General features: G+C 35.8%; 1 protein-coding gene across 7 annotated transcripts in view; it reads left to right on the top strand.

Moving 5' to 3' along the window:
• The window catches only part of GULP1 (GULP PTB domain containing engulfment adaptor 1), a 329,999-nt gene that overhangs the window by 204,118 nt on the left and 100,542 nt on the right, over positions 1-25,339 (top strand). For all 7 annotated transcript variants that reach the window (XM_070802458.1, XM_070802452.1, XM_070802455.1 and 4 more), the window contains 2 exons: positions 439-513; positions 6,535-6,596. In XM_070802458.1, the coding sequence (XP_070658559.1) occupies positions 486-513; positions 6,535-6,596 (90 nt within the window). In that variant the 5' untranslated portion in view covers positions 439-485. The remainder of the gene's footprint in view (positions 1-438; positions 514-6,534; positions 6,597-25,339) is intronic.

The following is a 25,339-nucleotide window of genomic DNA, read 5'->3' as shown; positions in this document are numbered from 1 at the left end:
GCAAAGAGTTGCCCAGCATAGCATGATGGAGGGGAGGGGGCATGATATTCACTTGTCATAAGGAGATGACTTGTTTATCCACCACTGCTGTTAATGATAATCCAAAACATTACCATACTTTTTACTGACAAGTTCAGGGAAAAGTTAACCTTCTTTTTTCTTAAATTTGCAAGTAAATATAATTAATGAAAGATGTATGAAAGAAACAAACACAAGAAAATTAAGGAACTTTGGAGAAATTCCATTTGATATATTGTTCTTGTCTGCTGTGCCACTCATAATATTGAATACTTATGTTTATTCTTACCCATTGTCCTTCAGGATATTTCAGAATATTGTTTATAAACATCTAAAAAAACCTTGCAGTTAAAATAATTTGCATAAAAGGGATTGGTCAACATTCCTTTATTTAAGCTTTACTATTTTATGTTTTTGTAGGGTATAAAGTGTGATTGAACTGAACATCAATTTGGTTGATCCTCATCATGAATCGTGCTTTTAGCAGAAAGAAAGGTAAGTGTACCCATTTATAGAACCTGGGAGTCAATTCAATATTATTGTGAAAATCAAGCAGAAATGTTAAGATATCACTTTTTCCAATTATCACATCATGTGACTCCAGAATGAAGTTAGAATAGAACAGAAACCTGCAAACATTGCTAATTAACCTTCTTTGGTTATCAGCCTAATCAAAGAGTGGAGTTGTTTAATATATTTAGTCCAGAAAACATGACAATATGTTCTTTGGAAGTTTTATTCTGTGGTGTGAAATTGCGAAAAATAATGATCTGACTTAAAAAGTTAGTCCTAACTTCACTTTTCATAGCTGTAATACTAAATTTCCTGAGCTTACATAGGTTATAGTGATTTAAATTAACTTACGTGTAGGTGTGTGTTTGCATGTACACTTCACTTTTTATTGAAATTGTATTAGGATTGATGATAAGTGAATTATAGCAATGAGAACAAAATAAATTTGTTATTAATTTTAAAGTAGAAATTTAAAACAAGTATGACTATATCATAATTATCAGTACAGGAATGAAAGAAACAGCTAGTTGCATGTTATTTCTTAAAGGGCAAGGAAACATGGCATTTGACAAAATATTTCATGATATATTTATAGGAAGGAGAAGAATTTGATAGTTTTATATAGTTCAGTAGAGTTAAAAAATGTATCTTGCCATTCTAGAAGGAGTTATTTGGTGGTGGGCACTGGGCTCTTTACTGTTTAACATACTATAAATGACTTGGGAGAGAATACTTAAATAATGCTACTCAAGTTCTTAGTGGACTGAAAGTAGGAAGAGATAACAGATGTGGAAGGATTATAGGTATATGGGGGGGAAATGATGAGTTAGTTCATAATCTACACTATAAACTTAACAAGATACTGTTAATTGCCAAACATGGGTTCCGAAAATACAACACTTCTATACTTATTTCTATATTGTTATTATTTAGAAAATGCAGTTAATTGCTGTGTGGGTAAAACATAGCTAAACTTCGATGTGTAGGTAAAATATGTAGGTAAAGCATGCAGAGGTAAAAAAGTCATGATTCCAGTTCGTTTTCTAATGAATGAATAATGAACTGTCTTGAACCAGGACATAGATCATTCTGTTCTACTCCATGTCCTCAGGCAGTGTGTTCTTGCTTTAAAGGATTGACAGATTGTAACATACCTGGTTGAGAAAGGCTAGGATGACTTCAATGATGATTCCAAGTGGAAGCATGGCTGAGAACCCATGGTATGGTCTTGCAATGTTTGAAGACCTTTTAATGTTTGAATGCTGTCATTGGGTTATGGAACAAAGTTTAATAAAGATTGGTGTAAATCATAATGTCATAGATTAAATGTAGGAAAAAAATTCCAATAAAATTTTGCCAAAATATAATGGAATTATTCAAAGTATTTTCTTTTTCTTTTCTGAAATGAAACGTGTTCAAACATTTGGATATGGTTCAGACGATTAATGTATTCAGTAGAGATTAGGTAATATGAAGATCTTTCAGGCACTTTTCAACCCTAGGAAACTAAGAATTTATTATTTTACTTATTTTTCAGAATAAGGGTAAGGCAAATGACATTTATTGTACTTTGTAGCTTGCTTATGATTTAAAACATATGTCAAAAATAAATTCACATTTCTTTTTATTCCCTTTACCTAGTAAAAAAGTCTGGAAATAGTTCTCTGAAATATAGAATTATTTTTAATAAAGTAATAAAAAACCTTACATCACAACTCATCACTTTAAACATGCTATCATGTTTTTTAAAGATACTTCTAGATCTTCTCTCTTTTTTTTTTTTTTCTAATTTACTCTTCATCTGAAGGGAATTTGGAGTGATTTTTAGTTGAGAAATCCCAAGAGTTGGATAGTAAGATGAGTAAGCAGTGATTGTGTATTTGTCTTACTTGAAGACAGTAGGAGTACAACTATAAGGAAAATTATTGATGTAGAGAATAAAGAAGCAGAAGCACTTGTTATTTCCTGTTTAGCTTCATTTTCTTTAAATTTCTTTTGGCTTCTCTTATTTTTCAAGTCTAATGATTAAATATCCTTATCAAAAAATTATTGATCAATATTTCACTCGAATTCAGTTGGAACTCGGTGCAGAAATTCTACCTTAAGTTCACCAGTCACTTCAAATGCTTTCATTTAATAAAGTTGTTAAAGAAAACTTCTTGGAGCCTGTGCTCCAATTTCAACCAATAGCACTATCTGTTGAATTTTAATTTGAGATGCAAAACTGGAATTTTATGAGAGAATTCATACCTCTTGACCATTGGGAACTGTAATTATAGCTCTAGAAAACATATAAGTCAAGTCATCTTTCCAATAACTAGTATCAACATATATTTCACTGTACTCTAAACAAAGAAAGATCATCTTCTATCATTGAAAACTTATCTTATTTCATATATCCAGTTTACTCAGTTATTACATGCAAACTTACTAAGTCATCTTGGCTCTCAGAAACCCAAGGAAAAGAGATTGTTATCTTAAACTTAAACATAATTTTCTTTTATTTTTATTAAATCTCCCAATTAGTAATTTGTCTGGTATTCTTTGAATTGACCAGGCATTTCACTGATTCTTTTTTCAAATGCTTTAATAGTTATTAGAATGGGTTTCCCAGGTGGCGCTAGTAGTAAAGAACCAGCCTGCCAAAGCATGAGACTTAAGAGACATAGCTTCAAACCCTGGGTCAGTGGGTTTGATCCCTCAGTTGGGAAGATCCCCTGGAGGAGAGCATGGCAACCCACTCCAGAATTCTTCCCTGGAGAATTCCATGGACAGAGAAGACTGGCAGGCTACAGTCCACAGGGTTGGAATCGGACACAGTTGAAGCAACTTAGCATGCTCACAGGCAGAAGTGCTCATAGGTTCTGAAAAAATCTGAATATACTAGAATTGCATCATTTTGGACTATTTTGAAGATCTCTGTAAAAATTATCTAACCTCATAATCATAGATTACATTTTAATGAATGTTTTATATCTTCTTTCTTTCCCTATGTTAGCTCACTTTTTGAATTTTTAAAATCCTATATTCTATTTATATCAAAAATAATTTAATTTAAAAAACAAAACATAGCACATGAATAAATGTGATTAAATAATTCAACTAGTTATACTTTGTGTTCTTTAACATATGAGTTGATATATTGATGAGTAGGTATAATTGTAGTAGAAAGCACTTGAAATTTCAATAATATTCAAATATAATTCAGTGATTTTCTTTTCATGAAAAATTGTATTCAGATATATCCATTCATCCATCAGCACTTAGTTTTAAATTTAATATATTCAAAATAGGTGCTTTAACTATGTTAAACTCTTATGATATGAGAACAGTGATGTTTCTTGCATCTTTCTAGATGAGCTCTAAATCTAAATACATTTTGAACACCAGATTCATTGGTCCAGTAGTCAAAGTGGTTTGACACCTGTCAAATATTTTGAAATGCTGACGTTTACTTTTATGTGAATGCTCACTATTAAGTTTGAGATTATATTTTATAATTTCAAGAAAAAGAACACATTCTAGAGTATCTATGTTCCTGTTTCTTCACCAATTCCCTGTATCTAATATCTTCTGTGGGTCCATAAAATGACGAGAGACCATCATCTATATTCTCTCTTCAAGGTCAGCCACATCTATCTAAGTTAGCGTATAGGTTTGTTCTGTTTTTTTTTTTTTCTTTTGTCAAAGTATAAATTACAATGACATTAACGACTCATTGTGGAAATCTTTCAGGTTTAATAAGTGCACTACCTATACGAGAGGTATGAAATGAACACGCATTAAATCGTCTGCACTTGGTGTGTGGGTGTAGAACTTTTGTCATTGTAGCAACTGCAGCTTATCCAGTGGTAATTTAATATTGTGATTATTTCAGTCTGTCACCAGTAACAGTTGGATATACCTACCCTCTTTTTAGGTTACTGCAATAGGAGACTATAACAAAGGCAGTATCATCAGTTTTCAAATAATAGTGTCTCATAGGAAAAAGCAATTATCTCTCTGCCTCAGGATAGGAATGAACCATCATATTCAAAGTTTAGTTAGACTTTACATCCTCCTGAACTATGTTTAGTGTCTTGGAAAAAGAGACATGAAAGTAATTGTGTTAAGGGGTAAAAAAAGAAATTAGATATATTTTTAGGTTTCCTGAAGGCAAGTCTTTGGTATTTTTATTACTTTGATGTATACTATTGTGATTATTTATTTTAATATGCAAGTGCAAGACTATTTTCCACATCTAAGTATAAATTATTTTTGAATTAGTCATATCACTATTCAGTACCGATCATAAAATCTATTATTAAAATGAAAATCCATACATGAAATAGAAGTTTTACACGTCAGTGTCAGTATATTAATACTGCTTTTTGAAGCCTAGGATGTATTGCTTCTCAGGATATTTCACCCAAGTGCAGTTGTCACGTATCCACTTCATCAGTCAGAAATAGCCCTAAATTGCACCATGAGCATGGGATTTTATAGATCCCTCATGTTTTGTCTTCAAATTTTTTTTGAATATTGCATTGTAATCCATAAACATGTTTCATATATAATGCAGTATCCTTTAAATGGTTTAAAATCATTAAAATTCCAGAAATGTATGCCATTTTCTCTGTCTTTACATTCCCCCAGTTTGATAACATATTAATGGTATTGAACTTGCTTCTGTTACCATCCTTTTTAAATGTTCTTAATTGAATGTTAAAAATGCTTTGTTAGTAACCTGATTTTTATTTTAGTGTGTACTTATGTAATATTTTTCATGGTAAAAATATGTCTTTAATTTTATTCTATTTATAGTAATGATTCTAAATTTTTGAATTCCCATGAGGAGTAAAATACTCACAAAAATCCACTTAAGAAGACATAATATATTTGAAGATTGAGAAGTTTTACTACAGACAATTGCAGTTTGAAAAAAAAAAATTTGATTTGTGTAAACATTAACATGTTTTCCTTTTTTCCTGCTTATATGTTCCACAAAATGTTTTGGAAGATATGTGGAATATATAAATTAAATTCAAAAATTGAATGAAAAAATTATTTTCTATTATTGTTGATAATGTATAATACAAATTACTTTCAATATCTTCTATTCTTTTAGTTACTTTTATTTCTATTATTCTACTATGCTCAATCGCCCAGTTGTGTTCAACTCTTTGTAACCCATTGATAATACCCTGCCAGTCTCCTCTGTCCATGGAATTTTTCAAACAAGAATACTAGAGTGGTTGCCAGTTCCTCCTTCACGGGGATCTTCCCCCTCCAGGGATCAAACTTGTGTCTCCTGCATTGGCAAGGTGGATTCTTTACTGCTGTGCCACCTGGGAAGCTTCATTATTCTACTATATTAATTTGAATCGTGTAATAATTTCAAATTACTGCATTTAAGATTATTTATATCTGAAACACCTGAGAGTTGACACTCAGTCGATGTTTCTCTAAATGGAGACTAAAAAACTATCCTAATATTAATGTTTAAGTGAATTTAGTAGATTGATTTATTTCAGTTTTGTATAAATGTAGTTGTTAGTCTAATGTTAAAATGTCCCCTTACAAATTGTCAATTCTTGATACTAAAGAATAATAGTCATGAGTAAAGAGCAGGTTACTATTTATTGAAAAAGTAATTACCAAAAACAACCTATAATTCATGAGACTATCAAGTGAAAGAAGAAAAACATAGTTATTCACATGATTGATATAATTACTCATAGCCCAACTGATTTTTAAAAATATATTCTTTAAAAAATTCAGAATTGTCTTATTATTTGAAAACTTATAAAAGAAAAAGATTTTTAACTTAAGGAGAGAATCTTATAATTACTTTGTGGTTATGTTGTTCTTATATCTGACTAGCTATTCTTTCTCACTTTAGCAAAACTGTCTTAGAATTAGGAGTGCTCCCACCCATATCAGACTCTTTATAAATGCTAATGCATGAATATGACACCCTTAGAACCTATGTTTTAATTTAACATTGTGTATTCTTCATTGCAGACAAAACATGGATGCATACTCCCGAAGCTTTATCAAAACATTACATTCCCTATAATGCAAAGGTAAAATAGTTCTATGGTATTATTGAATCTTATTTTGCTATAGTATTATTGCTAGTTTATGATTGATCTTAGAAAGATTGTTTATGCTTTGATATTTCTTAGTAGATAATCCCTGAAAAATCTTTGCATAAATAAATTTGGCAGCATATAATAAGGGAAGTTGTTTTACTTCCTAAATAAGTAGTCTTTTTATAATTTCTGTTTAAGTCACAAGTGTATTTTCTTCAAATGACTTTGGCTGTTGTTAAAATAATTTGCAGTATCATGGCCTATAAGAAACAAAATAACAAACCAGTTAGTTTCCTTTAAAAGTACTTAATGTTTCATTACACAGACAAATATACAACTAGTCTGGAAATGAGCTTCCGTTTTAATGAATGCAATTATAACACACAAAAAAGGGAGACAAACAGCGCTTAAATTATTAAGAAAACAGAGGAAAAGTGCATATTTTGTATGAATCTTTTGTTCAAGTCCTGCATTTAAATAGATAAATAGAAATAATCCATACTGCATGCCTTAAAAGATTTGATTCACTGCTGTTATTGGAAGACTGTCCAAATGAATGAATGCCATTTACAGAAGGGTCTTTAAAGAAAGATGTTATTTTATAATTAATGAACACTAAACATAGAGTAGATTTCAGAGAAGTCTGTTTAAATTTGGAAGAGACAGAAGTGAATTTTAAAGAGTTGTATTTGGGAATAAGAGAGTGGGCCAGACTTAAGCAACTTCAGAAATGGCAGGGGAGGAAATAGAAAATGGTAAAATTATTTTTATGAACAGTGAACAGTGGATTAGTGGTATATAAAGATATTAGTTATGAAGAACTATTTCAGGAAAATTTTTCTAAAAAAATTACTGAATGGAGAGCTCTACGGGAAACCTCTAAAGCACTGATCTGAGTCTGAATCAGCAGGAAGCAGCATTTAAAAGGCCATCTAGAATAAATTCTTCTAGAGGGTTGCTCAGCAGTGAGCTTTCTAGCATGCAGCAACTATATGTTTTCTGCCTGACTGTGCAGCAAAGAAAATGCTCAAAAATGCTTTCTCTGTAAAATTAACATACTGGAAATCACTGTGATGCTCATGAATTCCCCTGTAAAGTTAACATGAGGATTGATTGCCATGAATTAGCATGAAAAGTTTACTTAACAGCTTAAAAAAAAAAAAAAAAAGAACAAGTTAATATTACCCATCTCTTCCACAGATATTCCTCATGTTAGCTATTGCTACACTGCATGAAATCCTCATAGAAAAAAAATTTAATGTAGAAAACTACTATAACTTTAAAGCCGATGCTCAATTTTTTTTTCTGTTATCAATCATAATAGAATTATATCCTTCATGTGAAAGCACCAGACATTATTCACTTTTATAAACAATTGAAGTACCTCATTTTAAAAACTAGTTTATAAAGGATTGGAAAAATTTCACTGTAATTAGAGCTATCATTAACTCTTTGCATTGCGACAATGGCAATCCGCCTGTCTACATGGCTAAGTTGCCTGTGCTGATTCATGGGCCCATAACAATGGTAAGACATCCACACGAAGCAGAGGGGCAGCAACGTCGTCCACATGGGGGTCAGTCAAATGTGGAAGAGCAGGTTGCTTCCATTCCTTCTCATGTGGTCTCCTGAGTGAGACCATGTGGACCAAGCAGCATTAAAAGTATTTGAAGAACATTATTTTTTTCTGAATTTCCTTCTCTGTGGAACTTTAAAGATTGATTATTTACTAGTTGTTTTTGAAAATGTTTTCTGTCTCTTTTTAGAGTAGATGTCACTTGCAAAGCAAATCTATGTCCATAGGAAATACTTTGGGGTAACAGAAGTAAAAAACAGAATCTATAACCAGATTGCCTTCATTTAATCTCGACTCCAACACTAACTAGCTGTGTAGTTTGGGGCAAATTATTAACTTACTATGTCTATGGTTGTTAATTGGTAAATAGGGATAAGAGTAATTTCTCAATTAGAATTGTTATAGATAGAAAGGTGTTATATGAAGTCTTAAAACAGTATCTGGAATAAAATAACTACTACTCGTAAATGGTAGCAATCATTAATTTATCTTTTTTAATGTTTCACTGGCCTTACCAAAGTGCCTGTCTCACTCTAGTTGTTCAGTAGGTGTGTATTTTATAAATTGATGCATAACGTATCCAAGATAATTACAAAATTGTTATATTTCATTGAGTCTCAAAATATGCCAGGCACTGTTCTGGTGTATTTTTACATGATTTATTATTAATATAATGATTATTAATGTTATCATCACTTTACAAAAGAGAAAACTGAGGATTAAAATTTAAATATTATGACTTGTCACAGGGCTTCTCAGGGGGCTCAGTTGTAAAGAATCTACCTGCTAAGGCAGGAGACACAGGTTTGATAACTGGGTCAGGAAGATCCCTTGGAGAAGGAAATGGCAACCCGGCCTGGCGGGCTACAGTCCATGTTGTCTCAAAAGGGTCAGACATGACTCAGAGACTAAATAACAACAAAAACAACAGGATTATCACAAACCTAGTAAGACAGAGCCAGGCTTAAAAAAACTGAAGTCAATATAACTTCAAAGATTTGCTTCTCTTTCTGTATGTCATCAGTCAATTCAGTCTCTCAGTCTTTGTGACCCCATGGACTGCAGCACGCCAGGCTTCCCTGTCCATCACCAACTCCCAGAGCTTGCTCAAACTCATGTCCATTAGGTGGGTGATGCCATCCAACCATCTCATCCTCTGTCATCCCCTTCTCCTCCTGCCTTCAATCTTGCCCAGCATCAGGGTCTTTTCCAGTGAGTCAGTTTTTCACATCAAGTGGGCAGAGTATTGGAGCTTCAGCTTCAGCATCAGTCCTTCCAATGAATATTCAGGATTAATACCTTTAGGATTGACTAGTTTGATCTCCTTGCTGTCTAAAGGACTCTTAAGAGTCCTCTTCAACACCATAGTTCAAAAGCATCATTCTTCCATGTTCAGCTTTCTTTATAATCCAACTCTCACATCCATACATGACTCTTGGAAAAACCATAGCTTTGACTAGACCTTTGTCAGCAAAGTAATGCCTCTGCTTTTTAATATGCTGTCTAGGTTGGTCATAGCTTTTCTTCCAAGGAGAAAGCGTCTTTTAATTTCCTGGTGGCTGCAATCACCATCTGCAGTGATTTTGGAGCCCAAGAAAATAAAGGCTGTCACTGTTTCCATTGTTTCCCCATCTATTTACCATGAAGTGATGGGACCAGATGCCATGATCTTAGGTTTTTGGATGTTGAGTTTTAGGCCAGCTTTTTCACTCTCCTCTTTCACTTTCATCGAGAGGCTCTTTAGTTCTTCTTCACTTTCTGCCCTAAGGACGGTGTTATCTGTATCTGAGGTTACTGATATTTCTCCCAGGAATCTTGATTCCATCTTGCGCTTCATACAGTCTGGTATTTCACATGATGTACTCTGCATATAAGTTAAATAAGCAGGGTGACAATACACAGCCTTGACGTACTCCTTCCCTGATTTGGAACCAGTCTGTTGTTCCATGTCCGGTTCTTACTGCTGTTTCTTGACCTGCATACAGATTTCTCAGGATGCAGGTAAGGTGGTCTAGTATTCCCATCTCTTTAAAAATTTTCCACAGTTTGTTGTGATCCACACAGTCAAAGTCTTTGGCATAGTCAGTGAAGCAGAAGTAGATGTATTTATGGAACTCTCTTGCTTTTTCTATGAATCAATGGATGTTGGCAATTTGATCTCTGTTTCCACTGCCTTTTCCAGATCCAGATTGAACATCTGGAAGCTCTCAGTTCATGTAATGTTGAAGTCTCACTTGAAGAATTTTGAGCATTAATTTTGAACATTAATTTGCTAGAGTGTGAGATGAGTGCAATTGTGAGGTAGTTTGAGTATTCTTTGGCATTGCCTTTCTTTGGGATTAGAATGTATCCATAACACTTCATTATTCATTAGTTCATTAAATGACTGGTATGTATAAGGTACTATTGCTAAAACTTGACTGGATGTTGGTGAAGTTTGAGAGCTATATTACATAGCTGATATATTCTTATAGAGCTTAATGTCATAGGGAAATATCTTTTTAAAAAACTCACATAAAAGGCAATCTTGTTCTTTCCCATTCAAGTCACACTTAATAGAATGCTATGGAGATTCATAGATTGGTAGTCATTCCTATTTTATGTAAGGAGGAGTGAGGTAGGGTTTCCAAGGGTCAAAAGAAGGGTGGAATGACCATTTCAAGCTGAGACATCTGGAAGAGGATGAGCTCTGTCAAGATGGCCTAAAGCCATCAAAATGACAAGAGTTGTGCTGGACATAAAATACTAATGCTAGTAAAGTATTTTGTCAGCCAAGGTTCCATCTAAAACACAGAACTAGTAGAATGTACCACCACCACCCCCCGACACACACACACCCCCCCCCCCCCCACCACACACACATATAAACACATTTATTTCAAGATATGGGTTACACAACTGGGGACGGGATTCTGGCCAGCCAGGCATCTGCAATCCGTAATGAAGACCCTAAGAAAGCACAGGCTGAAAACTGCTGGGCGGGAACTGGAGCCTACCACAGGTAGAATTTCTTTCTCCAGGAACATAGCAGGATGGTTAGGCTCTGTTAAGACCTTTAAATTGGTTCTATCAAGCCCAACCAGTTTATCCAGAATAAGTTCCTTTACATAAAGTCAATGATTATAGATGTTATTCATATCTACAAAATAAAGAAAGTGAGAGTTGCTCAGTTGTCTCTGACTCTTTGTGACCCCACAGACTTGGAGTCCTTGGAGTTCTCCAGGCCAGAAGTGGAGTGGGTAGCCATTCCCTTCCCCAGGGCATCTTCCCAACCCAGGGAGTGAACCCAGGTCTCCCACATTGCAGGCAGGTTCTTTACAAGATGAGCTGCCAGAGAAGCCTGATCTACAAAATAACTTGATGGCAACTCCTAGACTAGTATTTTATTGAATAACTGGATAGTATAACCTGGTGAAGTTAATGCATAACCCTGACCATCAGAAGTACTAATGATGGACAAGGCCTTACAGATGAGTTGAGAAGGCTTTCAATAGCAGGAGAAGCAGTTTGTATAGTGAACTAATCAAATAGGAGTTTAGGAATATAAATCTACGGGGATCTGAAAGTTTATTTGGATCGAGAGAGAAAGGATGACATTAACTTCTTACAAAGTTATTTTAATGGTACAAGGAAATATTTCCAATTTTATATAGAGTAGTAGATAAGCATATAGTGGAAAATAAAGATGTGCTAAATATTCCTGGGAGAGAATTGATGCAACCAAGGAATAATTTGTTTATGGGGAAGAAAAAATATATATCTTCATTCTGTCTGAGAGAATGATTGTATCTCTAAATGGTTCCTATCACTTCATTTTTGGCAGCCACTGGTTACAAATTAATCTGATAAATTTAGCAGAGCTGTTTAAGAATTACAATTCTTCCTGGGGAAATATGTAGTAACATTTAAATGTTTTAAGTTTGAAAGTAATAGTTTTCTACGTTTATATTATAATTCTCTTAGTTTCTTTTTTAGGAACGTATTTTAGTTCCACATTATTTCATTTTTATCTAATATTGTATATCAAATACTCATTTAATATTCATAGTATACCTATTTCAGATCATATATAGATATAAAATATAGTAGTTGGCTTCAAAAGTTTTTTTGTTTTAATGTAGCATTCATAGTCTTCTTTTCTTTGTTTTTGTTGTTTTTATGAGCAGTGACAGCATTAATACTAATCATTGGGAATTCTACATATTTCCTGTGTACCCTGTAGTTACATTTCTCAAATTGAACATCATGTTCTGTGAAAAAAAATTCGGTCATAAAATCAATGCAGTGGGTCATGTAGGTATGCAATTAAAGATGAAATAGGATAAAACAGAGAGAGAAAAAAGAAAGTTTCAGAATGCAAAGGTAAACATCAATTTACTCAGGAAAATCATGGTTCATAATCTTATTGAGAGCTTGAAAGCCACTGCCTTTAAACAGTAACCTACCTATCAGTTCAGTTCAGTTCAGTCGCTCAGTCATGTCTGACTCTTTGCGACCCCATGAATCACAGCACGCCAGGCCTCCCTGTCCATCACCAACTCCTGGAGTTCACTCAAACTCATGTCCATCGAGTTGGTGATGCCATCCAGCCATCTCATCTTCTGTCATCCCCTTCTCCTGCCCCCAATCCCTCCCAGCATCAGGGTCTTTTCCAATGAGTCAACTCTTCGCGTGAGGTGGCCAAAGTATTGGAGTTTCAGCTTTAGCATCAGTCCTTCAAAAGAACACCCAGGACTGATTTCCTTTAGAATGGACTGGTTGGATCTCCTTGCAGTCCAAGGGACTCTCAAGAGTCTTCAACACCACAGTTCAAAAGCATCAATTCTTCGGCACTCAGCTTTCTTCACAGTCCAACTCTCACATCCATACATGACCACTGGGAAAACCATAGCCTTGACTAGACGGACCTTTGTTGGCAAAGTAATGTCTCTGCTTTTGAATATGCTATCTAGGTTGGTCATAACTTTCCTTCCAAGGAGTAAGCGTCTTTTAATTTCATGGCTGCAGTCACCATCTGCAGTGATTTTGGAGCCCAAAAAAATAAAGTTTGACACTGTTTCCACTGTTTCCCCATCTATTTCCCATGAAGTGATGGGACCAGATGCCATGATCTTCGTTGTTGAGCTTTAAGCCAACTTTTTCACTCTCTTCTTTCACTTTCATCAAGACGCTTTTTAGTTCCTCTTCACTTTCTGCCATAAGGGTTGTGTCATCTGCCTATCTGAGGTTGCTGATATTTCTCCCAGCAATTTTGATTCCAGCTTGTGCTTCTTCCAGTCCAGCATTTCTCATGATGTACTCTGCATATAAGTTAAATAAGCAGGGTGACAATATACAGCCTTGACGTACTCCTTTTCCCACTTGGAACCAATCTGTTGTTCCATGTCCCATTCTAACTCTTGCTTCCTGACCGGCATATAGGTTTCTCAAGAGGCAGATCAGGTGGTCTGGTATTCCCATCTCTTTCAGAATTTTCCACAGTTTATTGGGATCCACACAGTGAAAGGCTTTGGTAGAGTCAATAAAGCAGAAATAGATGTTTTTCTGGAACTCTCTTGCTTTTTCCATGATCCAGCAGATGTTGGCAATTTGATCTCTGGTTCCTCTGCCTTTTCTAAAACCAGCTTGAACACCTGCCTATAAGTAGTACTAAAGACTTTACCAGCTTTAACTATAAATTTTGAAATAATAATGAGGAGGGGGAGTTTCTTAACAGAACAATTAATTTTTAATAGAAGAGATGCTTTTTTTAAAAGTTTAACCACATGTCCTCATTGAATATGATGTCTTAACGTGATTTCTGAAATGCACATACTAACATGGTAGGAATAATAGAAACATATGGTAAAGTGTAAATATAGATTCATTTGTGCATATGTACTTATTCATTTGAATTGAACTCCTAATTTATTCCAGATTCTGACTGAGACAATAGGAATTGATAAGTGAACCAAATAGATAAGATCCTGGCTTCCTGGGATTCACATATAATAAGCAAAATAATAAGACTTCTTTAAGAGACAGCTAATAAGGAAACAATGTGTATATTTTATTGATGTAGTGTTAGTGTTATTTATTCAGCATACTACATATTATGTAGGAAATACTTATTCATATAAATAATGTAGTATTAACACAGTATTTTATTTATTAATACAGTATGCCAGGCTGTAGTTATTACTATGTAGAAAAGTAAAGCAAAATGTTGAGGGTTGGGAGAAGTGGGAAAGAGGGTACTGTGTTACATGAAGTGGTCAGGGAAGGTCTCCGAAGAGGGCAGAAGCCTAACGGAAGTGAGGGAGTGAGGCCTGTGGCTGCATTTGCAGGTCAGCTGCCACGGGCTAGGTAGGACCATAGATTTGCTTAGCCAAGGACTAACCAGGCCCCAGATGGTAGAACTCAGTGGATTATAGAGAAGTAACAGTAATTACATGTGGAGTAGAGCAGGAAAGTCAGAGTATGTCCTATAGTTCTTGAGGGCTCAGACCATGCTACCCACAAATATGCCACTTGATTCGTTTAAATAAAAGTTACTTAAAAAATCACAACACAGGAGGGACACCCTAACCCTCCTTTCTGTCTCCCTGAAAGCACTGAATAAATCTCTGGTGTTAAAGGTAGGTCCTGCCTGCTTGCATCTGAAGGTGGAAGGGCACCCATATTACCAGAAATAGGGGACTTAGAGGAGGAGCCTATATTCACCAGCCTCGTTACTGCTTTAATACCACAAGCCCAACTTCTGTTTAGATTCTTCACTAACTGAACACTCCAAACCCAAGTTTCTTTGTCCTGTTAGTAGCTCACAAATTTATTGTTTCTTTGTCTAAAAAATATGAAAGTATAAAAGCTGCCTGCTGTGGACACTTTTTAAGTCTGGTCCTATTTTTGAGACCTCATTGTACATGAATTAAAATATGTTTCTTTTCTCCTATTAATCTGTCTTGTATTAATTCTATTATTAGTCCAGCAACAAGAATTCAAGAAAGGTAGAGGGGGGAAATTTCCACCTCTCCAGCGTTGGTCACTGTAAAATTTGAGAAACACTCAATTTAGAGAGTTTTGAGAGAAAGAGTGACAAGAAGTGAAAGAAGCGCTTTGAACAGAAATTAGCTGTAAGAGGCAGGGGTGAACACACATCAGGAGTCCAGTGGAGAGGTCCACTCAAGGAAAGTGACTGTGGCTTGATGCTGGGTAGGAGCTGAAGGAGAAGAGTAGTGGGCATCTGAGTATATTTTGAAGGCAAAGCTGATAAGCTTTATAGGTGGATAATGGATTAGCTTTCTATTGCTGTTATAATTGGAGAAGGCAATGGCACCCCACTCCAGTACTCTTGCCTGGAAAATCCCATGGACAGAGGAGCCTGGTAGGCTGCAGTCCATGGGGTCGCTAAGAGTCGGACACGACTGAGCGACTTCACTTTCACTTTTCACTTTCATGCATTGGAGAAGGAAATGGCAACCCACTCCAGTGTTCTTGCCTGGAGAATCCCAGGGATGGGGGAGCCTGGTGGGCTGCCATCTATGGGGTCGCACAGAGTCAGACACGATTGAAGTGACTTAGCAGCAGCAGCTGTTATAATTAGAACATTTAAGTGTAAATTTAGAGGTAATTTTTGACCACCCTTAAGGAAGACTATGAGACTTGCCTGGTGGCTAAGACAGTAAGGAATCTACCTGCAATTCAGGAAACCCAGGTTTGATCCCTGAGTCAGGAAGATCTCCTGGAGAAGAGAATGCCTACCCATTCCAGTTATTCTTGTCTGGAGAATTCCATGAACAGAGGAGCCTGGCGGACTTAAGTCCATGGCTACAGTCCATGGGGACACAAAGGAAGACTGTAGTTTTCCATTCCTCCCATCTTTTGGTGAGACTGCTAAACTGTCCTTTCTATAAAAACATGAAATATTGGGAAACTTTTAATGAACTTATTATTCTGTTGGTGTGAGATAGTCATTTCTCACATGAAGAATTGTGATATCATTCACGAAAAACATTTATTTTTTAAATACTTTATTCTAAAATATATAACTCTCTCCAAAAAGGATGATGTATTTCTCTTTTTATGAAATACCTAGCTCTGTCAAAGAATATAAGAATGTGGTTCTAGAGAGATTATACTACTTTGCACCATATGGCAGTAAAGAGTCAGCATTCCTTGATTATCTGCTTACTGTGTTCCAAGTTCTGAAAGTGAATCAATCCAAAGCAAACAGAAACATGGATCTTGACCTTAAAACATTATGACTTCCTTGGAGAGAGAGAGCATGAAACAAAAGGTTTGGAAGAAAACTAAATAAATGATGACCAACAAGTAAAACACTAAGGTCAAAGAGAGGTTTTAAAAAGAAAGACTGTCACATTTCATTGATTTCTAGAGCTATCATGATTTCATATATGAAGCACACATTATTTGCCTCTTGGTGTGTTTGACAAGAGAGAAGACTCAGCTGAACCGTGACCCTCTAGATCTTCCTCACTTAGTGAGTTGTGGAGTTTCTAACCAGGCTTTTTCAATCTTCACAGCCTGATCTCCCTCAGCATTTATAGCCTCTAAGCTCTTGCTTGGCTTAAAAACAAAAACAACAACAACAAAACCAGAAAGAAAACAACAAAGAACAAAAAACAGATGAAATCTCAGATATGACAGTGGTTACAACCTGTGTATACTAACGATGAGTTAGTTGAAAGCCATATCTTAAGCCACTTAAGTTTGAAACTTCTAGCTAAATGTATGCAATAGTCATTGATATGGGGAAATTAAAATCCAGATTTGTGGTATTGGTATGCTCAGTTGCAGCCCAGTAACTCCCTTAATGCTATCAATTTAATAGACACATAGTAGCTGCAGTGATTGGAACAGCCACTTCTCAAACTTTTTTGTTGTTCAGTAGCTAAGCCATATCTGAAGCGCCAGGCTTCCCTGTCTTTCACCATTTCCAGAGTTTGCTCAAACTCATGTCCATTGGGTCAGTGATGCCATCCAACCATCTCATCCTCTGTTGCCCCCCTGTCCTCCTGCCCTCCATCTTTCCCAGCATCAGGGTATTTTCCAATGACTCAGCTCTTTGCATCAGGTGGCAAAGTATTGAAGCTTCAGCTTCAGCATCAGTCCTTCCAATAAATATTCAAGGTTGATTGACTTTAGGATTGACTGCTTTGATCACCTTGCTGTCCAAGGGACTCTCAAGAGTCTTCTCCAACACCACAATTCAAAAGCCATCAATTCTTTGGTTCTCAGCCTTTTTTATGGTCCAACTCTCACATCCATATGTGATGATTGTAGAAACCATAGCTTTGACTATTTGGGCTTTTCTGGAAAAGTGATCTCTCTGCTTTTTAATATGCCGTCTAATTTTGTCATAGCTTTTCCTTCAAGAAGCAAGACTCTATTAATTTCATGGCTGCAGTCACCATTTGCAGTGATTTTGGACCCAAGAAAATAAAGTTTGTCACTATTTCCATTTTTCCCATCTACAATGCTAAGATATGTTCAAACTACCTCACAACTGCACTCATCTCACACGCTAGCAAAGCAATGGTCAAAATTCTCCAAGCCAGGCTTCAATAGTACGTGAACCATGAACTTCCAGATGTGCAAGCTAGATTTAGAAAAGGCAGAGGAACCAAATATCAAAGTGCCAAAATCCACTGGATCATCACAAAAGAGAGTTCCAGAAAGACATCTATTTCTGCTTTTATTGGCTATGCCAAAGCCTTTGACTGTGTGGATCACAATAAACTGTGAAAAATTCTTAAAGAGATGGAAATAGCAGACCACACGACCTGCTTGCTGAAAAATCTGTATGAAGGTCAAGAAGCAACAGTTAGAACTGGACATGGAACAACAGACTGGTTCCAAATTGGGAAAGGAGTACATCAAGGCTGTATATTGTCACCCTCCTTATTTAACTTATATGCAGAGTACATCATGTGAAATGCTGGACTGGATGAAGCACAAGCTGGAATCAAGATTCCTGGGAGCAATATCAATCACCTCAGATATGCAGATGACACCACCCTTATGGCAGAAGTGAAGAGGAACTAAAAAGCCTCTTGATGAAAGTGAAAGAGGAGAGTGGAAAAGTTGGCTTAAAACTCAACATTCAGAAAACGAAAATCATGGCATTTCGTCCCATCACTTCATGGCAGATATATGGGAAAACAATGGAAACAGTGACAGACTTTATTATTTGGGGCTCCAAAATCCCTGCAGATGGTGACTGCAGCCATGACATTAAAAGACCCTTATTCCTTGGAAGAATAGTTGTGACCAACCTAGACAGCATATTAAAAAGCAGAGACATTACTTTGCCAACAAACAACCGTCTACTCAAAGCTATGGTTGTTCCAGTAGTTGTGTGTGGATGTGAGAGTTGGACTGTAAAGAAAGCTGAGCACCAAAGAATTGATGCTTTTGATCTGTGGTGTTGGAGAAGACTCTTGAGAGTACTTGGACAGCAAGGAGATTCAACCAGTCCATCCTAAAGGAAATGAGTCCTGAATATTCATTGGAAGGACTGATGTTTAAGCTGAAACTCCAATACTTTGGCCACCTGATGTGAAGAACTGATTTATTTGCAAAGACCCTGATGCTGGGAATGATTGAAGCCGGGAGGAGAAGTGGATGACAGAGGATGAGATGGTTGGATGGCATCACCAACTTGATGGACATGAGTTTGAGTAAACTCCAAGAGTTGGTGATGGACAGGGAAGCTTGGCGTACTGCAGTCCATGTGGTTTCAGGGTCACACACAGTTGAGAAACTGAACTGAACTGATTTGCCATGAGTGATTGGGACCGGATGCTATGATCTTAGTTTTTTGAATGTTGAGTTTTAAGCCAGCTTTTTCACTCTCCTTTTTTCACCTTCATCAAAAGTCTCTTTAGTTCCTCTTCACTTTTTACCATTGGGTGGTATCATCTGCATATCTGAAGTTGTTGATATTTCTCCGTGCAATCTTGATTCCAGCTTGTGCTTTATCCAGCCCGGCATTTCACATGATGTCCTGTGCATATAAGTTAAATAAGGAGAGTGACAACGTACAAGCCTTGATATACTCCTTTCCCAATTTGGAACCAGTCCAATGTTCCATGTTTTGTTCTAACTGTTGCTTCTTGACCTGCATACAATTTTCTTATGAGACAGACTAGATGGTCTAGTATTCCTGTGTCTTCATAATTTTCCACAGTTTATTGTTATCCAGACAGTCAGAGGCTTCAGTGTAGTCAGTGAAGTAGAGCAGATGTTTTTCTGGAACTCTCTTGCTTTTTCTATGATTCAATGGATATTGACAACTTGATCTCTGGTTCCTCTGCCTTTTCTAAACCCAACTTGTACATCTGGAAGTTCTCAGTTCATGTACTGTTGAAGCCTAGATTGAAAGATTTTGAGCATTACCTTGTTACCATGTGAAATGAGTGCAGTTGCGTAATAGTTTGAACATTCTTTGGCATTGCCCTTCTTTGGGATTAGAATGAAAACTGACCTTTTCCAGTCCTGTGGCTTTTGCTGTTTTCAAATTTGCTGGCATATTGAGTGCAGCACTTTCAAAACATCATCTCTTAGGATTTGAAATAGCTCAGGTGGAATTCCATCACTTCCACTAGCTTTGTTTGTAGTAATGCTTCCTAAAGTCCACCTGACTTCACACTCCAGTCAAACTATCTGGGTTCAAATTTCAGCCCCCACCCCCAGCTCTTATCTGAATTATGTAACTTTTCTGTCCCTCAGTATTCCCATGGACAGGGAAGCCTGGTGGGCTGCAGTCCATGGGGTCGCTAAGAGTCGGACACGACTGAGCGACTTCACTTTCACTTTTCACTTTCATGCATTGGAGAAGGAAATGGCAACCCACTCCAGTGTTCTTGCCTGGAGAATCCCATGGATGAGGGAGCCTGGTGGGCTGCTGTCTATGGGGTCACACAGAGTCGGACACGACTGACGCAACTTAGCAGCAGCAGCATTCTCATTTATAAAATGAAGTTAATAATTGTGCCTACCTCATTGAATTATGAGGTTTAAGTGAGTTAATATAAAAACCCCTTTGGTCTGTGTCTTAGGTATCAAGAGTTTATTAATAGTTTTATTATAAAAAGTGTTCTGTCAACTCTGGAATTGGACTGGCTGTTATTATCTCTTGAGAATAAATTAGCCTTTGCACTATTATCTGAAAAACAGCCAAGTTCTTAGAATACATCTCTAAGCATGTATTCTGAGAGATGAGACTACATCTCCAAGTCCTTAGACTATATCATCTAATACAGATATCATCTCCTTTTTTACAAAATAATTGCATCAGAAACAGTGAGAGCAGCCAGGGTATGTATAGTGGCTAACCTGAAAATTTCAACTGGGGAAGGAATGGCTGGCTATTCCTGCAAGCATAGCAAGACACTCAGTGCTGCTGACATTGTAGGTTAATATACAAGAGATGGCTTTGATTGTTAAAGAAAATTACCATTGTAATCACACTTTCCTATTTTTCTGAGTTTTCAACAACTCCATTCTGAAACAGGATGTTAATGTGAGGATCATCTGGGTTTTAAATCAAATACAGAAGTATAAGGAAGTCCACATCAACCTTTTAAAACTGTTACACAGTTTTATAAGTAAGATGTTAATGAAGACAGAATCTTAAAACATTATGTAGTCTAATGAATCATGGTAAAAGAAGGTTTTTAATATAAACTTAATCATTTTACTAATGCTTCTCAAATTATTTTTAGTGAATATATGGTAAATAGCCCTTCAATGAAGTGTTAATATTGGTTTTTGACTTAGAAGAACATTTGAATCTGAAAAATAAATGGTATTTATAGCAAAGTCAAAACATAAATAAATAAATAAAAGGCGCTCCCTGGTGGTCTGTGGTAAAGAATCCACCCACCAATGCAGGGGACATGGATTGCAGTCCATGGGGTCTCTAGGAAGCAGCTGGGAAGATTCCACATGGCATGGACCCACTAAGCCCGTGTGCCACAACTTCTGGAGCCACTGAGCCTCAGCTACCGAGCCTGCACTAGAGGCCATGCTCTGCAGCAGGAGAGGCCACTGCAGTGAGAAACCTACGTACTGCAACTGGAGTAGCCCCTGCTCACTGCAAGAAAGCCCTCACCCAGCAACAAAGACCCAGCATAGCCAAAAATAGAAATAAATACTTATTTTAAAAGGAAGTCAGGAAATAAAAATATTCACATTGAACCCTGTGGAATCATTAAAAGTTGGGCAAAAGATACGTCTTTGTAATCAATGAGATGAATTGCTAAAACATTCAAAATAGTTTAAAATTCCAAATTTAGGAGATTCTTTACAGCAGCTTTGTAATAGGCGGAATCATTAGCATTCTCCAGTTTTGCTGGTTGTAGATATCAGGGAGGATATAAAAAACATGAAGAACTCAATTGCATTCTATGTAATCCATTTTATTTGTTCAAAAATAAGTTTTTAGTTAGTCTCAAAACCACTTCAAAAAATCAGTTTTAAGTAATACCTTTAAGTAAATTGTCCTAGATTTTAGAACAAGTTCTCAATAATGCTAATATGCACAACTTATATTCATTCCAAACATCTTAAAATCTGTTGAATGAGCATATAAATTAACTGTCCTTTCATTAAAAATTATATTTGTTGGTAATAATCCTGCATCTGTAACCATTTGGAAATGTCCTTTTATGTGCCACATCTTCACTGACAGATACTTAAAAGAAACGTAAAAAGCTGTATAATTTTTCCATTGCCTTCTTTAGAGTGGGAAGATATTTTTCCCACATGAAAAATGGGAAGCATTTTTCATGTTAAACAATGTAAGGACAAATAAGAAGAATATAGTAAAAGCAGGAAGTTTGTTGAATTAAGACTTTAGGGTTGGTATTTGCTTATAAAATACAGGAATAAATGGGAAAAAAAAGTTGACAGTAAACACTAAACATTCATAACTTCTCAATTCTTGAGATGAATTTATAAAATGAATTTTTGAAAATCATAGGCCTATTTTAACCCCCCCCCAAGTTTTCCAAGGTAATTGAAATATTTCTTTCTAATTTTATTTATTTATTATTGTCATATTTTATTGAGACATAATTGACATAAAGCATTATTTTAGTTTCAAGTGTACAACATAAAGATTTGATATTTGTATATATTGTGAAATGATCACCACAGTAACTAAACTGAACTGAAACATTTGCTCAGTCATGTCCAACTCTTTGTGACCCATGGACTACAGCCCACCAGGCTCCTCTGTCCATGGAATTCTCAAAGAAAGAATACTGGCGTATCCTCCAGGAGACCTTCCAACCCTGGGCATTTAATAGTTATTAAACATGATGTTGAAGATTGTCATCATTGTGAACTATTACTCTATATGAGAAAGCTCAGGTATGGCTGTTAGATATTACTGAACAGAAACTAAAAAATCCCATGTTAGTTATCCCTTATGTTTCACTATGGACTACAGTATCTTACCAAAAAAAGATATTATATGTGTTACAGGTGCAAAGACTTTTAGTGTTGAAAAGGACTTAAGGAGTCATTTATCCCAGCATCATTTTCTTGATAAAGTAAATTGAAGCCCAGAGAGGTTAAGTGATTTGCTAAAAGTGTCCATAACAAGATAGTAAAATTAAGACTAGAAATCAAGTCTCCTATTCAACATTTGTTTTTCTTTCTATTGTAATATATGATTCCCAATTTTAAAGAGATAACCTACTTACCAGGTAGATGAGTGAAACCAGAGATAAATTGAATATGTATAGATGTCTACCTTTTGTATATATTAATATGAAATCTCTTCCTATATATGGAGAAGGCAATGGCAACCCACTCCAGTACTCTTGCCTGGAAAATCCCATGGACAGAGGAGCCTGGTAGGCTGCAGTCCATGGGCTTGCTAAGAGTTGGACACAACTGAGCGACTTTACTTTCACTTTTCACTTTCATGCATTGGAGAAGGAAATGGCAACCCACTCCAGGGTTCTTGCCTGGAGAATCCCAGGGATGGTGGAGCCTGCTGGGCTGCTGTCTATGGGGTCGCACAGAGTCAGACACGACTGAAGTGACTTAGCAGCGGCAGCTGCTTCCTCTATAGGATGTGACTGATCCCTTGGACATCATTTAAAACCAGCCAGAAAATAAAAAAAGGAGCCAAGAGTTTGGCAAAGATGTGAGCCAAGTAGATCAAAGTCTCTATATTGCCTCCCTGACAGGGAGGCCACAAAGTCTAACCTTTTGTATTTTATTTCCCTTATTGTGCTTTGCTTAATGGTATTTCTATTATAATCCTTGGATAAAATTGTTTCTGGTGTTATCTATCCTTAAAGGCTTCTTCATCTTGAAAGCACCTAGTTATAAATGGGGATTTTCTGAATACGGGATACGTTTATTATTTATATCATATTTCTGCATGGTTTTGTTTGGCAATATGTGGAATAATAAGAAAACTTGTTCATAGCCAAAGAATGTAAAAAAGGTAAAGTCTAATTTGGTCTCAAGTGAGTCAAGCAGTAACAGTCTGAACTCTGAAATATGAAACTTAGGGATTTATGTAAAAAGGACAGGTAGGAGATACTGTAGTTTGGTGGGAAAGTGAAAAATGGTAAAAAAAAAAAAATGTTTTCATCAAGATCACTTCAGTAGTGGTTTCGATAAGTAATTAAAATAAGTGTATGCAAAATATAAGAAAATTAGCAAAGAGCTAAGCATTTCTTGAGCGAAGGACCCAAGGGAAATAAGAAATGGGAAGGAAGTAGAAGGGATTGTTACAGCACTCCAGAGTTTTGGAAATTAGATTTCAACATGGAATTGTCATTATCAGTAGTTATGTGGGTGCATTTCAAAGAAGGCTTCTAATCAGTGGAAGAAAGTTGCCTCCAGAGTTTTCTCTTTGTCATTTGACATGAGTGGTGTGAGATAAGGAAAGTAGTCAACTCATTTCAGAGATGAAATCTCTTCCGATTGCAAACCAAGATGCCAGCTCATTGTGTTCTTACATTTTAAGAGACATTTGGATGAAGTAATCTTTCATCCCTTAAGAAACATGTACATAAATACATGTATTTTAAATCAAACTAAAAATTTTTGTATTTCTCTAACTGTATTAACTGGGAAACTTGATCTCCAGAGCAGATATGCATATTTTTACATTTAAGAATGGTTTCCTATTGTGTGCCTATTTCTTCAGTCTTCAAGAAACCATTTATCATCTTCTCTTTTTTTCCCTTCCCGCTGGAGCTAAGCTGTTTCTTTTTCTGAACCTTTAAAAAGTCATAGTCAAAAAGTAAAAGTAGATTCCAGTGTCAGTCTTTATATCAGATAGTATCGGAGCACCTCCTTTCTCTGTAACTTGCATGGTTGTGATAGCAGAGCAGTAAAAGAAAGGGCCATTGGGAGCTAAAGTCTGAGAAAAGATATATCTCAAAGTACAGAGAACACAGAATGAAGCATAGAAAAGGCAATTGTCCACATTATAGGTCTGCACTGTATTATTTTCTAAGAATAATAACCTTGTTATTTTGTAAACATGATATGTGTTATTAAAATTTAAGCTGTGCAGAAAAGTACAGAAGTGTAGACGTCAAAATGCACTGCTCAAAATCCTATCAGGCAGAAGTAACCCTGTATTACTTTTTGAGTAACTGAAGTCTAGACATCTTTTTTTGAACAAATATAAATGCAAGAATACATATATAGATTTTAAAAAAATTATATTCAACAGTATATAAACAAGTCTATACCAATAACTTTTTAAGTATTTTATGTCTGTTATCTTATTTAATTGTCACAAATTAGATTGAGACTATTAATTGAAATCTTTAGATTTATTTTTCAGCCTGCAATTGTTATTGCAATTTACTCGCTCAGTCATGTCCAACTCTTTGAGACCCCATGGACTTAGCCCACCAGGCTTTTCTGTCCTGCAATTCTCCAGGCAAGAATGCTGGAGTGATTTGCAATACCACCATTAAATAATAGAATTGTAACATTAAACTACAAATAGTTAAATAATTAAGAAGATTAAGGTGGAAATGAGTAGATATGAAGACTTAATTGTATAAGAAGGAAATTTTAACGTGCAACCTCTTTTATAATAAAACCCATTGAACTTTATTTGAATTTAACAGAAGAAAAAAAAGTCAGTCTAAAGAGTTGCTAAATTTCCAGT

Source organism: Bos indicus, chromosome 2 (assembly GCF_029378745.1).
Source record: "Bos indicus isolate NIAB-ARS_2022 breed Sahiwal x Tharparkar chromosome 2, NIAB-ARS_B.indTharparkar_mat_pri_1.0, whole genome shotgun sequence".
NCBI classification, from domain to species: Eukaryota; Metazoa; Chordata; class Mammalia; order Artiodactyla; family Bovidae; genus Bos; species Bos indicus.
The sequence above is the reverse complement of the archived record's forward strand: the minus strand, read 5'-3'. Positions and strand labels throughout refer to the sequence as shown.